The sequence below is a fragment of the Physella acuta genome, unplaced genomic scaffold (genome assembly GCF_028476545.2).
Source record: "Physella acuta isolate Inbredline_101_S28 unplaced genomic scaffold, ASM2847654v3 ptg000079l, whole genome shotgun sequence".
In the NCBI taxonomy this organism is placed as follows: Eukaryota; Metazoa; Mollusca; class Gastropoda; family Physidae; genus Physella; species Physella acuta.
The window spans coordinates 1,116,837-1,140,371 of record NW_026731599.1 but is presented as its reverse complement, the minus strand read 5'-3'; the positions used below and the strand labels follow the sequence as shown (position 1 = coordinate 1,140,371).

Genomic DNA, 23,535 nt, shown 5'->3' with positions numbered 1-23,535 from the left:
TGTTGGTTGTGGGGTCTCATGTCATTTGGTTGTGTGGTCTCATGTCATGTTGGTAGTGTGGCATCATGTCATGTTGGTAGTGTGGTCTCATGTCATGTTGGTAGTGGGGTCTCATATCATGTTGGTAGTGTGGCATCATGTCATGTTGGTAGTGTGGTCTCATGACATGTTGGTAGTGTGGCATCATGTCATGTTGGTAGTGTGGCATCATGTCATGTTGGTTGTGGGGTCTCATGTCATTTGGTTGTGTGGTCTCATGTCATGTTGGTAGTGGGGTCTCATGTCATGTTGGTTGTGGGGTCTCATGTCATTTGGTTGTGTGGTCTCATGTCATGTTGGTAGTGTGGCATCATATCATGTTGGTAGTGTGGTCTCATGTCATGTTGGTAGTGGGGTCTCATATCATGTTGGTAGTGTGGCATCATGTCATGTGGTAGTAGTGTCTCATGACATGTTGGTAGTAGGTTCTCATGTCATGTGGTAGTGTGGCATCATGTCATGTTGGTTGTGGGGTCTCATGTCATTTGGTTGTGTGGTCTCATGTCATGTTGGTAGTGTGGCATCATGTCATGTTGGTAGTGTGGTCTCATGTCATGTTGGTTGTGGGGTCTCATGTCATTTGGTTGTGTGGTCTCATGTCATGTTGGTAGTGGGGTCTCATGTCATGTTGGTTGTTGGGTCTCATGTCATTTGGTTGTGTGGTCTCATGTCATGTTGGTAGTGTGGCATCATGTCATGTTGGTAGTGTGGCATCATGTCATGTTGGTAGTGTGGCATCATGTCATGTTGGTAGTGTGGCATCATGTCATGTTGGTAGTAGGTTCTCATGTCATGTGGTAGTGGGGTCTCATGTCATGTGGTAGTAGGGTCTCATGTCATGTGGTAGTAGGGTCTCATAGCATGTGGTAGTGGGGTCTCATGTCATGTTGGTAGTAGGGCTCATGACATGTTGGTAATGTGGATTCATGTCATGTGGTAGTAGGGTCTCATGACATGTTGGTAGTGGGGACTCATGTCATGTGGTAGTAGGGTCTCATGTCATGTGGTAGTAGGGTCTCATGTCATGTGGTAGTGGGGTCTCATGTCATGTGGTAGTGGGGTCTCGTGTCATGTTGGTAGTAGGGTTTCATGTCATGTGGTAGTGTGGTCTCATGTCATGTGGTAGTGGGGTCTCATGTCATGTGGTAGTGTGGTCTCATGTCATGTGGTAGTGGGGTCTCATGTCATGTGGTAGTGGGGTCTCACGTAATGTGGTTATAGGGTCTCATGTCATGTGGTTGTAGGGTCTCATGTCATGTGGTAGTGGGGTCTCATGTCATGTGGTAGTGGGGTCTCATGTCATGTTGGTAGTAGGGTCTCATGTCATGTGGTAGTAGGGTCTCATGTCATGTGGTGGTGGGGTCTCATGTCATGTGGTAGTAGGGTCTCATGTCATGTGGTTGTAGGGTCTCATGTCATGTGGTAGTGTGGTCTCATGTCATGTGGTAGTGGGTTCTCATGTCATGTGGTAGTGTGGTCTCATGTCATGTTGGTTGTGGGGTCTCATGTCATTTGGTTGTGTGGTCTCATGTCATGTTGGTAGTGGGGTCTCATGTCATGTTGGTTGTGGGGTCTCATGTCATTTGGTTGTGTGGTCTCATGTCATGTTGGTAGTGTGGCATCATATCATGTTGGTAGTGTGGTCTCATGTCATGTTGGTAGTGGGGTCTCATATCATGTTGGTAGTGTGGCATCATGTCATGTGGTAGTAGTGTCTCATGACATGTTGGTAGTAGGTTCTCATGTCATGTGGTAGTGTGGCATCATGTCATGTTGGTTGTGGGGTCTCATGTCATTTGGTTGTGTGGTCTCATGTCATGTTGGTAGTGTGGCATCATGTCATGTTGGTAGTGTGGTCTCATGTCATGTTGGTTGTGGGGTCTCATGTCATTTGGTTGTGTGGTCTCATGTCATGTTGGTAGTGGGGTCTCATGTCATGTTGGTTGTTGGGTCTCATGTCATTTGGTTGTGTGGTCTCATGTCATGTTGGTAGTGTGGCATCATGTCATGTTGGTAGTGTGGCATCATGTCATGTTGGTAGTGTGGCATCATGTCATGTTGGTAGTGTGGCATCATGTCATGTTGGTAGTAGGTTCTCATGTCATGTGGTAGTGGGGTCTCATGTCATGTGGTAGTAGGGTCTCATGTCATGTGGTAGTAGGGTCTCATAGCATGTGGTAGTGGGGTCTCATGTCATGTTGGTAGTAGGGCTCATGACATGTTGGTAATGTGGATTCATGTCATGTGGTAGTAGGGTCTCATGACATGTTGGTAGTGTGGACTCATGTAATGTGGTAGTAGGGTCTCATGTCATGTGGTAGTAGGGTCTCATGACATGTTGGTTGTCGGGTCTCATGACATGTTGGTAGTGTGATCTCATGTCATGTTGGTAGTAGGGTCTCATGTCATGTGGTAGTAGGGTCTCATGTCATGTTGGTAGTGTGGCCTCATGTCATGTTGGTAGTGTGGCATCATGTCATGTTGGTAGTGTGGCATCATGTCATGTTGGTAGTGTGGCATCATGTCATGTTGGTAGTGTGGCATCATGTCATGTGGTTGTAGGGTCTCATGTCATGTGGTAGTGTGGTCGCATGTCATGTTGGTAGTGTGGCATCATGTCATGTTGGTAGTGTGGTCTCATGTCATGTGGTAGTGTGGTCTCATGTCATGTTGGTAGTGTGGCATCATGTCATGTTGGTAGTGTGACATCATGTCATGTTGGTTGTGGGGTCTCATGTCATTTGGTTGTGTGGTCTCATGTCATGTTGGTAGTGTGGCATCATGTCATGTTGGTAGTGTGGTCTCATGTCATGTTGGTTGTGGGGTCTCATGTCATTTGGTTGTGTGGTCTCATGTCATGTTGGTAGTGGGGTCTCATGTCATGTTGGTTGTTGGGTCTCATGTCATTTGGTTGTGTGGTCTCATGTCATGTTGGTAGTGTGGCATCATGTCATGTTGGTAGTGTGGCATCATGTCATGTTGGTAGTGTGGCATCATGTCATGTTGGTAGTGTGGCATCATGTCATGTTGGTAGTAGGTTCTCATGTCATGTGGTAGTGGGGTCTCATGTCATGTGGTAGTAGGGTCTCATGTCATGTGGTAGTAGGGTCTCATAGCATGTGGTAGTGGGGTCTCATGTCATGTTGGTAGTAGGGCTCATGACATGTTGGTAATGTGGATTCATGTCATGTGGTAGTAGGGTCTCATGACATGTTGGTAGTGTGGACTCATGTCATGTGGTAGTAGGGTCTCATGTCATGTGGTAGTAGGGTCTCATGACATGTTGGTTGTCGGGTCTCATGACATGTTGGTAGTGTGATCTCATGTCATGTTGGTAGTAGGGTCTCATGTCATGTGGTAGTAGGGTCTCATGTCATGTTGGTAGTGTGGTCTCATGTCATGTTGGTAGTGTGGCATCATGTCATGTTGGTAGTGTGGCATCATGTCATGTTGGTAGTGTGGCATCATGTCATGTTGGTAGTGTGGCATCATGTCATGTGGTTGTAGGGTCTCATGTCATGTGGTAGTGTGGTCGCATGTCATGTTGGTAGTGTGGCATCATGTCATGTTGGTAGTGTGGTCTCATGTCATGTGGTAGTGTGGTCTCATGTCATGTTGGTAGTGTGGCATCATGTCATGTTGGTAGTGTGACATCATGTCATGTTGGTGGTGAGGTCTCAAGTCCAATTGTAAGTTAAATGAACAACTAAATGAAATTGACGCAAATGAAACTCACGCAAATGTTTTTTCTTCCTTCTAAGTGAGGAGAGTGACTGGTTACAGAGTGACCACAACTCACGTTCAGAGAGGTCACGGTCAAGTCTGGTCAGGAGGTCGGCAAGAGACAGCACCTGGGCAGAGGTAGAACACATGGGTTACATGAGAACACATGGGTTACATGAGAACACCTGGGTTACATGAGAACACGTGGGTTACATCAGAACACGTGGGTTACATCAGAACACCTGGGTTACATCAGAACACCTGGGTTACATGAGAACACCTCTAGCAGGTGTAGGCCCTACGTCTGTCACACACATTGTGTGCACGTAAAACCTCAACAATCTAAACATCACTAGCCTACAGTAGCATGTAAAAAACATCACTAGCCTACAGTAGCACGTAAAAACATCACTAGCCTACAGTAGCACCTAAAAAACATCACTAGCCTACAGTAGCACGTAAAAAACATCATTTGCCTACAGTAGCACGTAAAAAACATCATTTGCCTACAGTAGCACGTAAAAAACATCACTTGCCTACAGTAGCACGTAAAAAAACCATCACTTTCCTACAGTAGCACGTAAAAAAACCATCACTTGCCTACAGTAGCACGTAAAAAAACCATCACTTTCCTACAGTAGCACGTAACAAAAAACATCACTTTCCTACAGTAGCACGTAACAAAAAACATCACTTTCCTACAGTAGCACGTAACAAAAAACATCACTTTCCTACAGTAGCACGTAACAAAAAACATCACTTTCCTACAGTAGCACGTTAGGCCTCAACAACTAACATACCTGTGTAGTCTGTGTCTGCACTATTTCAACAGTTTTGAGACAGTTGCCGTTGTCTGTTTGTGTAAGACAGTTGTCGTTGAAATCTTTCTTTGTGTTGGTCAACACTGGACTCGCTGGGAAAATAGAAGTTTTTTTCCCCATCTGTTTTTTTTGTCACTTAAAAACGTAATTTTCAGTAAGAAGCGTCTTGAATCTAAATATTTAAGTATAACTTTCTTACACCCTAGAGCCTTGTTACACGCCCCTAGAGCCTTGTTACCCGGTCCCTAGAGCCTTGTTACACGCCCCTAGAGTCTTGTTACACGCTCTTATAGCCTTGTTACACGCCCTTATAGCGTTGTTACACGTCCTTATAGCCTTGTTACACGCACCCTAGAGCCTTGTTACACGCCCCCTAGAGCCTTGTTACACGCCCCCTAGAGCCTTGTTACACGCCTTTATAGCCTTGTTACACGCCCCCTAGAGCCTTGTTACACGCCCTTATAGCCTTGTTACACGCCCCTAGAGCCTTGATACACGCCCCCTAGAGCCTTGTTACACGCCCCTAGAGCCTTGTTACACGCCCTTATAGCCTTGTTACACGCCCTTATAGCCTTGTTACACGCCCCCTAGAGCCTTGTTACACGCCCCCTAGAGCCTTGTTACACGCCCCCTAGAGCCTTGCTACACGCCCCTAGAGCCTTGTTACACGCCCCTAGAGCCTTGTTACACGCCCCTAGAGCCTTGATACACGCCCCCTAGAGCCTTGTTACACGCCCCTAGAGCCTTGTTACACGCCCTTATAGCCTTGTTACACGCCCTTATAGCCTTGTTACACGCCCTTATAGCCTTGTTACACGCCCCCTAGAGCCTTGTTACACGCCCTTATAGCCTTGTTACACGCCCCCTAGAGCCTTGTTACACGCCCCTAGAGCCTTGTTACACGCCCCTAGAGCCTTGTTACACGCCCCCTAGAGCCTTGTTACACGCCCCTAGAGCCTTGTTACACGCCCCTAGAGCCTTGTTACACGCCCCTAGAGCCTTGTTACACGCCCCTAGAGCCTTGTTACACGCCCCTAGAGCCTTGTTACACGCCCCTAGAGCCTTGTTACACGCCCCTATAGCCTGTTACACGCCCTTATAGCACAGCCCTATGACGAGTCAAAAGTTGCGACTTGCCTGTGACGTCAGAAGTTTCCTGTTTGTCCAGACCAACGATTCTCAAACAAATCTCCTGAGAGTCCTGACCCTTGAGACCTGCACTACAGGCAGAGAGAACAGCCTCAAGGTCAGGTCGAAGGTCAACATCTTCATTGGTTAGCGAGGCCAGCAGGTCGGTGAAGGCGTCGCTCAGCTGCGCCTGGGGGTCGGCACTCCGGGTGTTAAACTCGGTCACGTAGAGGAGGGTCATGCCAAGTGAGAAGAGGTGAGACTGTGGACGAAGTGAGAACAGGTGAGACTGTGGACCAAGTGAGAACAGGTAGACTGTGGACCAAGTGAGAACAGGTGAGACTGTGGACCAAGTGAGAACAGGTGAGACTGTGGACCAAGTGAGAACAGGTGAGAATGTGGACCAAGTGAGAACAGGTGAGACTGTGGACCAAGTGAGAACAGGTGAGACTGTGGACCAAGTGAGAACAGGTGAGACAGTGGACCAAGTGAGAACAGGTGAGACTGTGGACCAAGTGAGAACAGGTGAGACTGTGGACCAAGTGAGAACAGGTGAGACTGTGGACCAAGTGAGAACAGGTGAGACTGTGGACCAAGTGAGAACAGGTGAGACTGTGGACCAAGTGAGAACAGGTAGACTGTGGACCAAGTGAGAACAGGTAGACTGTGGACCAAGTGAGAACAGGTGAGACTGTGGACCAAGTGAGAACAGGTGAGACTGTGGACCAAGTGAGAACAGGTGAGACTGTGGACCAAGTGAGAACAGGTGAGACTGTGGACCAAGTGAGAACAGATGAGACTGTGGACCAAGTGAGAACAGGTGAGACTGTGGACCAAGTGAGAACAGGTAGACTGTGGACCAAGTGAGAACAGGTGAGACTGTGGACCAAGTGAGAACAGGTGAGACTGTGGACCAAGTGAGAACAGGTGAGACTGTGGACCAATTGAGAACAGGTGAGACTGGACCAAGTGAGAACAGGTGAGACTGTGGACCAAGTGAGAACAGGTGAGACTGTGGACCAAGTGAGAACAGGTGAGACTGTGGACCAAGTGAGAACAGGTGAGACTGTGGACCAAGTGAGAACAGGTAGACTGTGGACCAAGTTAGAACAGGTGAGACTGTGGACCTAGTGAGAACAGGTGAGAACAGGTGATACTGTGGACCAAGTGAGAACAGGTGAGACTGTGGACCAAGTGAGAACAGGTGAGACTGTGGACCAAGTGAGAACAGGTAGACTGTGGACCAAATGAGAACAGGTAGACTGTGGACCAAGTGAGACTCACCTTGTAAGAATTTCCACCAGCTTCCGGCGAGACAAACATCGGATCGGGCTCTGGAAGAAAATTTTTAGACATAAATACTTACACATAGACATATATATATATATATATATATATATATATATATATATATATATATATATATATATATATATATATATATATATATATATATATATATATATATATATATATATATATATATATATATATATATATATATATATATAAGCATACATAAAATAAATAAATAATTAAACAAATACATAAATAAGTAAATAAATGAATGAATGAATGAATGAATGAATGAATGAATGAATGAATGAATGAATGAATGAATGAATGAATGAATGAATGAATGAATGAATGGATGAATGAATGAATGGATGAATGGATGAATGAATGAATGAATGAATGAATGAATGAATGAATGAATGAATGAATGAATGAATGAATGAATGAATTAATTAATTAATTAATTAATTAATGTATAAATAAATAAATGAATAAATAAATAAATAAATATATATATATATATATAAAGGAATCAACTGACCCATATCCAGGTCTAGAAAACAGACATTTCCCTCAGGGTCAAAGGCCACCGTGTCGGGGCTGATACAGAGCGACATGAATAGGTCGACGCAGTCGTGCACGTACTCCAAGGTGAGGCAGCACTCACGACACAGGGCCCACAGCTCCGTCTCGTGCAGGTAGTGGTTCCTGCTGGCCATCACTTCAGACAGCGAGGCCGTTGGCATTTCCTCCATCTCGGCGCCCATCTTTAATTCATCCATGGATGATGGACTAACCCCATCCATGGATGATGGACTATCGCCGTCCAGTGGTGTAGATTGATCCATCTCAGAGCCCCATGTCTATTTGTCGTGTTCTAGAGAAAAACGTTCACACATAAGTTCTAGAGAAAAAATAAACATTCACACAGATGTTCTAGAGAAAAACATTCACACAGATGTTCTAGAGAAAAACATTCACACAGATGTTCTAGAGAAAAACATTCACACAGAAGTTCTAGAGAAAAAATAAACATTCACACAGATGTTCTAGAGAAAAACATTCACACAGAAGTTCTAGAGAAAAACATTCACACAGATGTTCTAGAGAAAAACATTCACACAGAAGTTCTAGAGAAAAAATAAACATTCACACAGATGTTCTAGAGAAAAACATTCACACAGAAGTTCTAGAGAAAAACATTCACACAGAAGTTCTAGAGAAAAAATAAACATTCACACAGATGTTCTAGAGAAAAACATTCACACAGAAGTTCTAGAGAAAAACAAACATTCACACAAAGTGCAACAGTTTAGCAGGATCTCACAATAGGAACGTAGGAACCTTTTCATAACTCCTGAGGTCGTAGACCGACCCTCGGGGGTGGCAAAAAAAAAACTTATGATATGTTCCGGAAAACCCCGGAAGACCTTTAGAACCGACCGGTCCGAATTTTCCCTGAATAAACTTTGTTAATTTGGTGAAAAACGATAATTATTTTCAAAACAGTGTTTCGGTACTTCGGCTCCGTACATCTGGCTCAACTTTTCGATAAACCTGGGTAAATGAATCGGCCTTATGGGTAAACTATCGGTCAGCCTCTACTCGTACGGCGAGGGCTAAAAAGTGACCGCGAGTTAAATTCTCCTCATATGAGCTATATTTAAAAAAATGCCGAACGATCCCCCTGATATTTTGTGAGGTCGTAGATCGACCCTGGAGGGTAACAAAAAACTTTATTCCATTCGGATAAAGCCATTATTATAGTCGTTAAATATGTCCAGAAACCGTATTTTCTTATATAAGCATAGCAACAATTTGTTAAGAAAAAAGTAAACAAAGACATACGTCATTCGTTCAATTTTCAAGGGAGGTAACCTTTTTAAAATAATTATTTTTCAAATAATTGTATACTATTTTAAACATAAACAGAAAATGACGAAGTATAGCATTTGTTTCACTAAAAATTTAAGTTATTAATTAAGGTTCGTATCCTAATTAAATAAATAAATAAATTTTAAAAGTCAATGTAATATAAATTATGAGATATACTGTTCATGGAACATCTGTAGTTCTATTTCCATTTTAGTCATACGTTTGCGAACTTCCTAATATTTTCTCTGAAAACGGAATTTAATCAACAAACAACAACAACATATTCTCTAAAGGGGCCCAACGGGATAGCAAACCAGCGGCTGGAAAGTTTGGCGTTAAAAGACCACCACCATCCAGCCCTCCAGAAACAGATGTTCGAAAGAAAACCCCAAATAATTCATGCTAACTCTGGCAACATTGAACATCAGGGGGGCTAGGGACAAACACATTATATAAACAACATAATAAATAAACACAATATTGACATCCTACTTTTACAGGAAACTAACATTTAAGTGCATTAGTCTGATTTGTGAAAATCAGTATCATATTGTCTCTGCCGTAAGACGTTTAACCTCATATTGGTCAAAAGAATATAAAACATGAAAGCTTTCTGTAAAAAAAAAAAAAAAAAAAAAAAAAAAAAAACATATTCTCTAAAATTAGCATTACTGTTTAAAATTAAGCACTCCACACCTCAGTCATCACTAAATAATTAATTATTCAAATTCTCAAGTGTTTTTGAAAACCTAAGCGAAGCTAGGCAGTATGCTTTTATTGTAAAAAGTTTAAGCAGTTAAAAATGGATTACAAATATTGTCTATGTCCTGAGTTGCCATCCCCCGTAGTGTTATATTAGAATATTCGAGAAAGTTTAGGTGAGATCACACCCGGTTTATGTATTTTGTGTTTAGAATAGGTGTAGAGAGTGTAGATATTATTGCATTCTTTTAGTTTTAACGAGCCTTTGTTTTCATATATACGACACCGAAATACTTCAACACACAGGCCTCACATTTCCACAGAATGTCCCTCCCTGTCCACAAACGTTCACGAACAAACAACAAATTCAAAATTTTGCATTAAACCAAAGACCACATACTACACACAAGAAGATAGTCCCTGATACAACAATAACTAACATTCGCGCCATGAAACAAAGTGGAACTACACACCAAAACAAAGTTGGAATAAATAATAACATCAAAATGTAAACAAGACAAACAAAGCAACCTTAAATAGTTTTAAAATCAAAATCATATCCGCGCCATAATAGCGGACTACTTAACTAAAAACCACAACAATTCTTAACAGGAACACAAAAAAGCGACATTCGCATTTTTGTAATACAATAATTATGATAATTAAATAGCTCTCCAGTCCCTTACACTAATAAAAATTATTTCACCCCCCCCCCCCATGTAATTTTTTTTAAAAAAGGGAAGTAATATTTTGTGTGTGATCTATCAAGGGAAGTAATAAGCAATAAAGGAACAAAGTAAAGTAATTTGTAAAGTTTTTAAATTTTTGTGAAAGATGAAACATTTTCTTTGACTTCGTTTATTCCATACGACGTTAATTAAAATGATTCGTTTTGAAAATGAATCTTTTTTTTTACAACATCATCGATGTTAATATTGGTATGACAAGTCAAGAAATATATGCTCGTCAATTTATAAAGAGAAAATATGCGCAATGAACTACTTTGACATAAGAAGCCTTCAGGGGACGATAAGCCAGAAGGATTTTAAAAGCTAAAAATAATTCTCTCATCAACTCAAGATAGTTTTGTCATGAGCGGGAAGGCGACTATTTAAAGCATTTTGTTTGTAGTTGTTAAGATCTTTATCTGTAGAGGATCAACTCTAATCAGCAGGGGTTGTTTGATGTTGGGCCAAGGGGGTGAGGGGGGGGGGTATTCGGATCCAACGTCCTCGGTGCTGGGGGACTTAGGTAGGTGGTTCGCTCTCAGGGTGGGGAAAAATATCTCCCCATCCCCCACCCAAACTACAACAAGTTGGATCAGTGGTGTCGCTAGGTCGGGTGTCACTTCGTGGTGTCACCCCCCTCCAAGAAACAATATATATATATATATATATATATAAATATATATATATATATATATATATATATATATATATATATATATATATATATATATATATATATATATATATATATATATATATATGCGTGTCTGTGTGCCGTCACTTAATAATAACGATGTGTATCTATAATCTGTTAATAATACAGTGGATTTAGCATTCTTTTCTCTATTGTTAGCACGTTTACGTCATGGCGTCACCCCACCCTCTTGTAATAATTGTCGATTTGTACTTAAAAGACTATTTAACTTTAATTAATAAAAAAATGGAACTAGCAAAAACCATTTTCTTCTTTACCTTTTGCAATTGTTTTGCCTCAATGTCAAGCCCCCATAAATGGTGTCACCCGGTGCGACCCGCCCCCCACCCCCAGTCCCGCCCTCGCTACGCCTCTGAGTTGGCTGGCCATCAGGTCGGGCCAACAAGTAAGATGGCCATCAGAAAGCTAGAATGACACTTGACGACTAGAGATCAACGATTTGACCACAAGCCTCTCTTATCACCAATTGACCAATCGCGTTGCTTGGAGTTTTGTATAACTGGTCCTGTTCGTCAGCTTTCCAGCGTTTTCTAAACTGTCATGTCACATATGACACTGTCATGTCTCATCTGACACTGGCACGTTACATGAGCAAGTCTCACACCATTTAGGAAACCTTTACACAAGGATGTGTAGAAGTGTTTTCACCAACCTCAATACCCAGGTCACAAGATTGTCTTAGTTTCAGTCTGACTACTTAACTATCTGCATAAGGGTCAAGGACAGCCACACGAACTATCTGCATAAAGGTCAAGGATGAATGTCGGGATTTGTAACAAACTCACACAGTACCACGTGACGTTTGCTCGCTTACTGCAGACAGCGAGCAGCCATAAGTCCAGCAGTCAAGTGACCCCCCAACCAGCGGGCAGCCTGTCCCAGATGCCCGGCCCTGGGGGGCTGAAGAAGCTGCCCTACCTAGGGACGCGCCTGCTCTTCCAGCCCTTCAGCCGCTTCACGCCCGAGTCTCTAGGCGAGCTGGTCAACTCGCTACACGACAAGTACGGCGCCATCTTCAAGACGCGGCTGGGCCAGCACTACTCCGTCCACACGGACTCGGCGCGTGACGCCGAGGCCGTCTTCCGGTCAGACGGCCCCTACCCCCTGCGTCGCCTCATGCTGCTCAGTAAGGTGTACCGGGAACGAAACGGTCTGCCCCCTGCCCTGGGCACCGTGTCTGGCCCCGCCTGGCAGGCCCTGAGAAGCCCACTCAACCCACTCCTCAACACGCCCCAGGTCTGTCTGCACTACCTGCCCGCCCAGAACCAGGTGGCAGACGACTTGGTCTCCAGGCTCCAAGAGAATCTGAGCGCCGCCTGCCAGTCTGAACTCTTCTTCAAGTTCGCGGCCGAGAGTATCGCAGTCGTCTGCTTCAACCAGCGGCTGGGCTTCCTGCAGGACTCACAGGGGGAGCAGCTGCTGGCGGCCTTCAAGTTCGTGCTGCACGCGACCTTCACCTCCATGATTGGCATAGAGAGGCGCTACTTGCTGACGTCATATGACGCCTTCTACCGGAAGTACGAGGCGGCCATGCGGTACATCCGACAGCAAGCATCGCGCTACGTCGAGAAGGTCAAGGTTGAGGTACAGACAGCAGACGGCATGGAGTCAAACCTGCTGGCCTCCCTCGTCGTTAGAAGCAACCTCCAGCTGGAGCAGATTTTGGCCATCATCGACTCCATGCTGATAGCTGGCACTGATTCGACTGCCAGAAATCTGGCCATCTTGTTGTACAACCTGGCCAGAAACCCCGAGCAGCAGGAAAAAGCCCGGACAGAAATAGTTGAGCTGATTGGTCAGGACGGTCCAGTGACGTCAGCAGCCATGGCCAAGATGCAGTACGTGAAGGCGTGCCTGAAGGAGTCCATGAGGCTCAACTTCCCGCTGGCCAACGGCACGGAGAGGATCCTGGCACGCGAGACTCTGCTGAGCGGCTACCTCGTCCCACAGGGCACCAGCGTCATCATGTCCAGCAGCCGCAGCTCTCGTGACCCCCGGCACTTCCCCGAGCCGGAGAAATTCCTGCCGGAGCGCTGGCTGCGGCAGGACGTTGACAGGAGGATCGACCCGTTCGCCACACTGCCGTTTGGCCATGGAGCCAGGAGCTGTATTGGCCGCAGGTTCGCCGAGATGGAGCTGCTGGTGGCCATGGCCAAACTGCTCCAAAAGCTGCGTGTCCAGCTGCTGGAGCCGGAGCTGCGTCTAGAGGTAATCTACACGCCCTTCATTACACCCAAACAACCAATCCACTTCCGCTTCTCAAGCATCCACTGAACGTTGTCAGCATCAAGTCAACTTTCGGATGTGTACTAGAGACATCGGCGTAGGCAAGGAGGCGCTCGGGGGGTCATAAAACTCCTCCTATTGACCCCCATTCAAAGCTTCAATGTCACAGAACACTTTCTTAAATTATATATATATATATATATATATATATATATATATATATATATATATATATATATACATATATATATGTCGTTTTCTTTAAATAGATAATAGTACACCAGTATTTAGATAACTATAAAGAAAAGCGTTGGTCTCTTTCTAAATATTAGTCAAGGTATCCAATAGATAATAAAGTGGCCCACGCTTTTCTTTATAGTTATTTCAATAGTAGTGTATTATTTTATATTTAAAGAAAATAATTTCTTTTTTACTTTTTAGTGCATTATTACATAAAAGCTTTTTAATAAAACGTTTTTATGCATTTTTTACAAGCTCTTTTTGCAAGCTTCACTGTCTCTGTCGCCAGTCTGTCTGTCTGTCTAGCTAGATCGAAACGACCCAGAAAATTTTTTTGGACACTTTAAACTAATGGCACGTAGGTCAAGACATGAAGACAATGCTACAAGACACTAAATTTGACGAAATTGGTTGCCTAATTAATTTTTTATGAATTAATTCAAATTGTGTCCAAATTAGTAGGCTGTCTCATCAAACTATTCCGCACTATTAGACACGCGTCATCCCGTTCATTAGGTGCGCATGGTTTTTAGTCATGCAACTCTATTGTAAATTTTTAAAAATTTAAGTACTGAAATTTTTTTTCAGGAAAAACGTTTTAATTACAAGCTTTTATGTAATTATGCACTAAAAAGTAGAAAATAAATTATACACTACTATTTAAATTACTATAAAGAAAAGCGTGGGTCTCTTCCTTTTTAAAGCATTATTAGATAATAGCTTGTTATTAAAACGTTTTTCTATGAATTTTTAAAATTTAACTTGCTTCCTCGTCTGTATGTCTGTATGTCTGTCATCATAGATCGAAACGCTCGAGCGAAATTTCGGGCACTTCTAACTGACAGAGTCGTTTCAAAGTTGGCACGTGGGTCAAGACATGAAGACAATGCAATCTGACATTAAATTTGACTTAATTGGATGCCTAATTTATTTTTACTTTCTCGTAGTATACAGAGTATAGAGGAAGTATTGTAATCGAGCACAAAAATCTCATGAAATTTTGACAGTTTTCATCGTTTTACTTGATCATATACGGAGCTTAGGGGACTTATTTTAATCGGGCAAAAATTATAAACGCAGATTTATCAGAATTTCAGCGTTCTATGTGTAATCCAGTAGGAACAATTGGGCTTTGCAACTCTGTCCGTATGTCTGTGTGTGTATGTCTGTCTGTGAATACGATAACTTGAGTACCGTTACGGCTAGGTTGATGAAATTTTATATACAGGTATTGTATCAAATTTCTAGTTCTGTATCAACTTTTCAGCGATTTCCGGTAACCGAAAGTGGAATTTATTATACTTTTGGTTTTTCAAAAGCCTATAATTCAACTATTATTGCAGATAGTTAAACAAAATTTCACAAATAAGTAAAACATCTAATTTTCTGCCTTCTCTCAAATCTTGAGTAATTTCTTTTGACCGGAAGTTGTAATTTACGCTATTTCCGATTTCTCAAAAAAAAAAAAACGTGTGAATTTATAAAAAACTAATAATATTCCGCACTATTATACGCATACTGTTTGGCGTTCAGTTGGTGCGCAAATCTTTTTTTTTCTACTAGATTCTATGCTATTTTAAAAAAGTTTAAGTAATTAAAAATGGATTGAAAATCATGTCTATATTCTGAGTTGCCATCCCACGTAGTGTTATATGAGAATATTCGAGAAAGTTTAGGCGAGATCACTCCGGGTTTATTAGTCATGAAACTCTACTGTAAATTAAAGCACAAAAAAATTGTATAAAAACATTTTTTTAATAACAAACTTTTATGTTATAACTAGCCAAGGGAACCCATTTCACGTGAACTATAAGCCTATATATTTTTAGTGTTATACTTGTTTGGAAAAAATAATGTATGAAATAGTTATTGGTCAAAACGCAATGTGCTTTACTACATGTTGAACGATTTTAGTGACAAAGCAAAGAAAAAACTAAGTAGCTAAAAATCTGACACATTAAAAATAACATGGTCTACAATACCTACTATTAGAAAAAAAATTAAAACCAAATTATATACTTTATTAGTCAACACAACACTAGAATAAATCATAATTAAATGCACAACTTGATCAAAAGACTTAAATGATTCCGTTAAAAACCCGGCTGTTCAATGGTATTTATGTGTTTTTTTTAAAAGAAATTTTTATTAGGTCCGGCCGAGAAAACTGTAAACATTTCATAGCGTACGTCTTGATAAGCAGATCTATAGATCTAAGTGAATGAAATATTTCATATCTTCATATTCTAAAATTTTAATTAGAGCCCGACCCTAGGTCAGATCCGTCCATGACGGTACACTCGGCCCCGTCTAGCCGAGCCCCGAAGGCTCCAATTCTGCTCCGCCCCAGAGTGGAATCCAATCCTCGGTGTGGTCGTCAAGACCCCCAGACTCTCACGGCCTATACTGGCCAGTACATGAACATGCCTCCGCATTTCATTTTAATTACCTGGCCGGCTATTCAAGCGCGCTGGTGACCTTTCTCCTCGATGGGCCAAACACGGGTAATGATCCCTTGGGATCGTAACAATATATATATATATATATATATATATATATATATATATATATATATATATATATATATATATATATATATATATATATATATAATTTCTTTGAGGGTGGGGGTGACACAATTAGGAGCCGCACCAGGTAACACCCGACCAACCGACGCCACTATGAAGGCCTATTTATTAAATATTCAGAGTTAGAAATCAACACACAATTTATTATCTTTACGTATTGTTGAGTCCAAAGAACCAGTATTGACAAGTATTATCAAGTACGTAGTTTTTAATTTGAAACAAAAGTTGAATGAGGTAGATTCAAACATTTGTCATGTTTTAAAAGTCGTGTCACAAAAGTCATGTCACAAAAGTCGTGTCACAAAAGTCGTGTCACAAAAGTCGTGTAAAAAAAGACGTGTCACAAAAGTCGTGTCAAAAAAGACGTGTCACAAAAGTCATGTCACAAAAGTCGTGTCACAAAAGTCGTGTCACAAAAGTCGTGTCACAAAAGTCGTGTCACAAAAGTCGTGTCACAAAAGTCGTGTCTGTCTTCTGTTGTTTATTTAACGTGTGGCCGTCTAGATAGACGAACCCATAGTCCACGCGTGGACACCCCCTTGCCTTCCCTCCCCACCACCCTACCCCCGTCTGCATGGACTTCACGAATGGGTCAGCAGTTTCAGATTTCGAATGCCATATGATCAACAATTTTAGGCTCTTAAAATCCTTTTAAAATTACCCCCACACACACACAGACAGACACACACACATACATACAAATTCCTAGACTTGTACGTGTTAATGTGGCCTAGAACAAAGTGTGTGTGTGTGTGTGTGTGTGTGTTAATGTGTTGGTTCGCTTCAGCGTCATTCAAGCGTTCATTGACTCGAGACTCTCAAAAGCCCAAGAATTTAATACCTGTCTAAATCAATCGATAGAATATTGATACGGCGCTAGAGCCCAATGTAGGCCACCGCTTAAACATGTACACTCTCGTGTACACACGTAGACTATTATACTCAAGTGGTGTGTACAGGTGTACACACGTAGACTATTATACTCAAGTGGTGTGTACAGAGTCAGCTACACGTCAAAGTAGTGCAGTTAGACGACATGTTGTTTTTACTTCATTATATTACACACACAGTTATATTACACACACACACAGTTATATTACACACACACACAGTTATATTACACACACACAGTTATATTACACACACAGTTATATTACACACCCAGTTATATCAGTCCCTTTCTAAACCTTGTATCTAAAATTGTATAATAGATTTAGGTAACACAAGGTATATCCCAGGTGTAAAACAAGTAGATAATAGGCATTTATCGTGTATATAGCGGATATATAGCGGATATATAAAAGTATGTGGCATGTAAATAGTGGCATATTATTAGAAAATAGTTGTAAAACAGGCACATAAAAAGTAAACTAAAACAATAACACGCTCATAAAGAGTAAACTAAAACAACACGCACATAAAGAGTAAACTAAAACAATTACACGCACATAAAGAGTAAACTAAAACAATTACACGCACATAAAGAGTAAACTAAAACAATAACACGCACATAAAGAGTAAACTAAAACAATAACACGCACAAAAAGAGTAAACTAAAACAACACGCACATAAAGAGTAAACTAAAACAATTACACGCACAAAAAGAGTAAACTAAAACAATAACACGCACAAAAAGATTAAACTAAAACAATAACACGCACATAAAGAGTAAACTAAAACAATGACACGCACATAAAGAGTAAACTAAAACAATAAAAAACAATTAACTTATGGGGACATAACCAGTATAGCGAATATATAGACTAGAGTATCAAATTCGGAGGGGGTGTTCAAAATTTGAAGGTGTTTATAGCTTATAGAGGTGTTCAAAATCTGGAGGTGTTTTTAGCTTATAGAGGTGTTCAAAATTTGGAGGTGTTTATAACTTATAGAGGTGTTCAAAATCTGGAGGTGTTTTTAGCTTATAGTGGTGTTCAAAATTTGGAGGTGTTTATAACTTATAGAGGTGTTCAAAATCTGGAGGTTTTTAAAACTTAGAGGTGTTCAAAATCTGGAGGTGTTTAAAACTTAGAGGTGTTCAATATTTGGAGGTGTTTAAAACTTAGAGGTGTTCAAAATTTGGAGGTGTTTAAAACTTAGAGGTGTTCAAAATTTGAAGGTGTTTAAAACTTAGAGGTGTTCAAAATTTGAAGGTGTTTAAAACTTAGAGGTGTTCAAAATTTGAAGGTGTTTAAAACTTAGAGGCGTTCAAAATTTGAAGGTGTTTAAAACTTAGAGGTGTTCAAAACTTGGAGGTGTTTAAAATTTGAAGGTGTGTATTTTAAAAGAAGGCTACTTACATTCAGACTTGTGGCGGTGCTAGACAAAGGTGTATATCGGTACCGGCTATATCCTGCTACTGTAGGCCGTTGACGGGCCGTTTACCTGTGTGATTGGTTATCGATTTGCGCCGTGACACGGTGATCAGGCCGTGTTTGGACTTAACGTCTGCTGAACTTGGGGGAAGGCGTGGGGCGGGCAGGGTAGGGCTGACGTCACAATGTCAACACATAACTGGGCGAGTTGTTTTGTAAGGGAGGTGGGGGGGGGGGCAGAGGAGTGAGGTTTGTTGAGGTGGGGGGGGGGAGCCAGAGGGGTGAGGTTTGTTGAGGTGGGGGGGGGGGGCAGAGGGGTGAGGTTTGTTGAGGTGGGGGGGGAGCCAGAGGGGTGAGGTTTGTTGAGGTGGGGGGGGGGGAGCCAGAGGTGTGAAGTTTGTTGAGGTGGAGGGGGGAGCCAGAGGAGTGTGGTTTGTTGAGGTGGGGGGGGGGGAGCCAGAGGGGTGAAGTTTGTTGAGGTGGAGGGGGGGGAGCCAGAGGAGTGTGGTTTGTTGAGGTGGGGGGGGGGGAGCCAGAGGAGTGTGGTTTGTTGAGGTGGGGGGGGGGAGCCAGAGGAGTGTGGTTTGTTGAGGTGGGGGGGGAGCCAGAGGAGTGTGGTTTGTTGAGGTGGGGGGGGGGAGCCAGAGGGGTGAGGTTTGTTGAGGTGGGGGGGGGGGCAGAGGGGTGAGGTTTGTTGAGGTGGGGGGGGAGCCAGAGGTGTGAAGTTTGTTGAGTTGGAAGGGGGGGGGAGCCAGAGGAGTGTGGTTTGTTGAGGTGGGGGGGGGAGCCAGAGGGGTGAGGTTTGTTGAGGTGGGGGGGGGAGCCAGAGGAGTGAGGTTTGTTGAGGTGGGGGGGGGGAGCCAGAGGAGTGAGGTTTGTTGAGGTGAAGGGGGGGGGAGCCAGAAGGGTGTGGTTTATTGAGATGGGGGGGGGGGGCAGAGGGGTGAGGTTTGTTGAGGTGGGAGGTGGAGTAGCAAACTAGAAGTGTATATGTTTGTTGAGGAGGGGGGGAACTAGAGGCTTATATGTCTGTAAACTAGAGGCATGTTTGTCTGTAAACTAGAGGCGTGTATGTCTGTAAACTAGAGGCGTATATGTCTGTGTAAACTAGAGGCGTTTGTCTGTAAACTAGAGGCGTGTATGTCTGTAAACTAGAGGCGTATATGTCTGTAAACTAGAGGCGTGTATGTCTGTAAACTAGAGGCGTGTATGTCTGTAAACTAGAGGCGTGTATGTCTGTAAACTAGAGGCGTGTATGTCTGTAAAATAGAGGCGTGTATGTCTGTAAACTAGAGGCGTGTATGTCTGTGTAAACTAGAGGCGTTTGTCTGTAAACTAGAGGCGTGTATGTCTGTAAACTAGAGGCGTATATGTCTGTAAACTAGAGGCGTGTATGTCTGTAAACTAGAGGCGTGTATGTCTGTAAACTAGAGGCGTGTATGTCTGTAAACTAGAGGCGTGTATGTCTGTAAACTAGAGGCATGTATGTCTGTAAACGAAAGGCGTGTATGTCTGTAGAAGCGTGTATGTCTGTAAACTAGAGGCATGTATGTCTGTGTAAACTAGAGGCTTGTATGTCTGTAAACGAAAGGCGTGTATGTCTGTAGAAGCGTGTATGTCTGTAAACTAGAGGCATGTATGTCTGTAAACGAAAGGCGTGTATGTCTGTAGAAGCGTGTATGTCTGTAAACTAGAGGCATGTATGTCTGTGTAAACTAGAGGCGTGTATGTCTGTAAACTAGAGGCGTTTGTTTGTAAACTAGAGGCGTGTATGTCTGTAAACTAGAGGCGTGTATGTCTGTAAACTAGAGGCGTGTATGTCGGTAAACTAGAGGCGTGTATGTCTGTGTAAACTAGAGGCGTGTATGTCTGTAAACTAGAGGCGTATATGTCGGTAGAGGCGTGTATGTCTGTAAACTAGAGGCGTATATGTCGGTAGAGGCGTGTATGTCTGTAAACTAGAGGCATGTATGTCTGTGTAAACTAGAGGCTTGTATGTCTGTAAACTAGAGGCGTTTGTTTGTAAACTAGAGGCATGTATGTCTGTAAACTAGAGGCATGTATGTCTGTAAACTAGAGGCGTGTATGTCTGTAAACTAGAGGCGTGTATGTCTGTAAACTAGAGGCATGTATGTCTGTAACCACTATGTGAAAGCAACAGAGACCATGTAAACAACAGTCTAAGGGGAACCAATCCAATGAGGTGTAGAGAGAAGATATTCTTTGATCAGTTGTCTCATCTTTATTCGTATCTCACGTTTTTACTTTATTCCCCTAATACATTTTTCACATGGGGTGGTGTGTTGGTGTGTGGGTGTGTGGATGTATGGATGTATGGATGTATGGATGTATGGATGTTTCGGTTTGTGGATGTGTGGGTGTATGGATGTGTGGGTGTGTGGATGTGTGGATGTGTGGGTGTATGGATGTGTGGGTGTGTGGATGTGTGAGTGTATGGATGTGTGGGTGTGTGGGTGTATGGGTGTATGGATGTGTGAGTGTATGGATGTGTGGATGTGTGAGTGTATGGATGTGAGGGTGTGTGGATGTGTAGGTGTGTGGGTGTGTGGATGTGTGGGTGTGTGGGTGTATGGGTGTGTGAGTGTATGGATGTGTAGGTGTGTGGGTGTGTGGGTGTGTGGATGTGTGGGTGTGTGGATGTGTGGGTGTGTGGATGTGTAGGTGTGTGGGTGTGTGGGTGTGTGGGTGTATGGATGTGTGAGTGTATGGATGTGTAGGTGTGTGGGTGTGTGGGTGTGTGGATGTGTGGGTGTGTGGGTGTGTGGGTGTGTGGGTGTATGGATGTGTGAGTGTATGGATGTGTAGGTGTGTGGGTGTGTGGGTGTGTGGATGTGTGGGTGTGTGGGTGTGTGGGTTTGTGGATGTGTGGGTGTGTGGATGTGTGGGTGTGTGGATGTGTAGGTGTGTGGGTGTGTGGATGTGTGGGTGTGTGGGTGTATGGATGTGTGAGTGTATGGATGTGTGGGTGTGTGGGTGTATGGGTGTATGGATGTGTGGATGTGTGAGTGTATGGATGTGTGGGTGTGTGGGTGTATGGGTGTATGGATGTGTGGGTTTATGAATGTGTGTGGGGGGTGTATGGATGTGTAGGTGTGTGGGTGTGTGGGTGTGTGGGTGTATGGATGTGTGAGTGTATGGATGTGTAGGTGTGTGGGTGTGTGGGTGTGTGGATGTGTGGGTGTGTGGGTGTGTGGGTGTGTGGATGTGTGGGTGTGTGGATGTGTGGGTGTGTGGATGTGTAGGTGTGTGGGTGTGTGGATGTGTGGGTGTGTGGGTGTATGGATGTGTGAGTGTATGGATGTGTGGGTGTGTGGGTGTATGGGTGTATGGATGTGTGGATGTGTGAGTGTATGGATGTGTGGGTGTGTGGGTGTATGGGTGTATGGATGTGTGGGTTTATGAATGTGTGTGGGGGGTGTATGGATGTGTGGGTGTGTGGGTGTGTGTGAGTGTATGAATGTGTGGGTGTGTGGGTATATGGATGTGTGGGTGTGTGGGTGTATGGATGCATGGGTGTGTGTTTGTATGAGTGTGTATGTTTGGGTGTATGTGTATCAGTGCATGGGTATATGGGTGTATGGATGTGTGGGTGTGTGTGTTGGATGGGTGTGTGTGTTGTGTAAATGTGGGGGGGGGGGTGTAATTCTGACAAACAAACTTGCCAAAAGGAGCATTAATTTCTTGTTCAATAGATTATTTATAACTAAAGATTGTTCATTAAAATATTCAAATACTAAATCTTGTTTAAAAATCTGCTGAAGCTAATACTTCTCTAGCAGTGGCCTAAAGTGTGAAGTATGACATCTGTAGCAGTGGCCTAAAGTGTGAAGTATGACATCTGTAGCAGTGGCCTAAAGTGTGAAGTATGACATCTGTAGCAGTGGCCTAAAGTGTGAAGTATGACATCTGTAGCAGTGGCCTAAAGTGTGAAGTATGACATCTCTAGCAGTGGCCTAAAGTGTGAAGTATGACATCTGTAGCAGTGGCCTAAAGTGTGAAGTATGACATCTGTAGCAGTGGCCTAAAGTGTGAAGTATGACATCTGTAGCAGTGGCCTAAAGTGTGAAGTATGACATCTGTAGCAGTGGCCTAAAGTGTGAAGTATGACATCTGTAGCAGTGGCCTAAAGTGTGAAGTATGACATCTCTATCAGTCAGCTGATAGTGTTAACTTCACACTATGAACTAATGAATCGATGACCTTGTTACCTACTAAATGAGTGATCTCTCTTTGACGTCCGGTGTGATATTGATTTCTGTCACCACCCATATCTGCTAGCTGGGAACTTGGATCAGGACCTACTGGTAGCCTTAAGGCTGGTTAAATATACGGTAGCCTTAAGTCATACAGTCAAACACTCTTGCAGCTATTCAGTCATGCAGTCATAAAGTCAAACACTCTTGCAGCTATTCAGTCAATCAGTCTTGCAGCTATTCAGTCATACAGTCATACAGTCATACAGTCATACAGTCATACAGTCATACAGTCATACAGTCATACAGTCATACAGTCATACAGTCATACAGTCATACAGTCATACAGTCATACAGTCATACAGTCATACAGTCATACAGTCATAAAGTCATAAAGTCATACAGTCACACAGTTATACAGTCATACAGTCATACACTCATACAGTCATACATTCATACAGTCATACAGTCATACAGTCATACAGTCACACAGTCATACAGTCATACAGTCATACAGTCATACAGTCATAAAGTCATACAGTCATACAGTCATACAGTCATACAGTCATACAGTCATACAGTCATACAGTCATACAGTCATACAGTCAAACAGTTATACAGTCATACAGTCATACAGTCAAATAGTCATACAGTCAAACAGTCATACAGTCATACAGTCATACAGTCATACAGTCATACAGTCATACAGTCATACAGTCATACAGTCATACAGTCATAAAGTCATACAGTCATACAGTCATACATTCATACAGTCATACAGTCAAACAGTCATACAGTCATACAGTCATATAGTCTTACAGTCATACTGTCATACAGTCATACAGTCATACAGTCATACAGTCATACAGTCATATAGTCTTACAGTCATACTGTCATACAGTCATACAGTCATACACAGTCCAA

General features: G+C 42.8%; 2 protein-coding genes across 2 annotated transcripts in view; one reads left to right on the top strand and one right to left on the bottom strand.

Moving 5' to 3' along the window:
- Positions 1-7,878, bottom strand: part of LOC131954707 (kinase non-catalytic C-lobe domain-containing protein 1) — a 47,297-nt gene extending 39,419 nt beyond the window's left edge. The window contains exons 1-5 of the mRNA XM_059318461.1: positions 7,549-7,878; positions 6,996-7,045; positions 5,721-5,973; positions 4,563-4,675; positions 3,776-3,890 (exon numbers count right to left, since the gene is read on the bottom strand). Of these exons, the coding sequence (XP_059174444.1) occupies positions 3,776-3,890; positions 4,563-4,675; positions 5,721-5,973; positions 6,996-7,045; positions 7,549-7,855 (838 nt within the window). The 5' untranslated portion in view covers positions 7,856-7,878. The remainder of the gene's footprint in view (positions 1-3,775; positions 3,891-4,562; positions 4,676-5,720; positions 5,974-6,995; positions 7,046-7,548) is intronic.
- A 3,697-nt stretch (positions 7,879-11,575) lies between these two features.
- LOC131955490 (cytochrome P450 27C1-like) lies at positions 11,576-13,419 on the top strand. Its single transcript, XM_059319623.1, has one exon. It carries the CDS (start codon positions 11,784-11,786, stop codon positions 13,299-13,301), a length of 1,518 nt encoding a protein of 505 aa, XP_059175606.1. The 5' UTR covers positions 11,576-11,783; the 3' UTR covers positions 13,302-13,419.
- The last annotated feature ends 10,116 nt before the right edge of the window (positions 13,420-23,535 follow it).

Coding starts and splice junctions, on each gene's coding strand:
- LOC131955490 (XM_059319623.1), top strand. CDS start 11,784: ATGAATGTCGGGATTTGTAACAAACTCACACAGTACCACGTGACGTTT.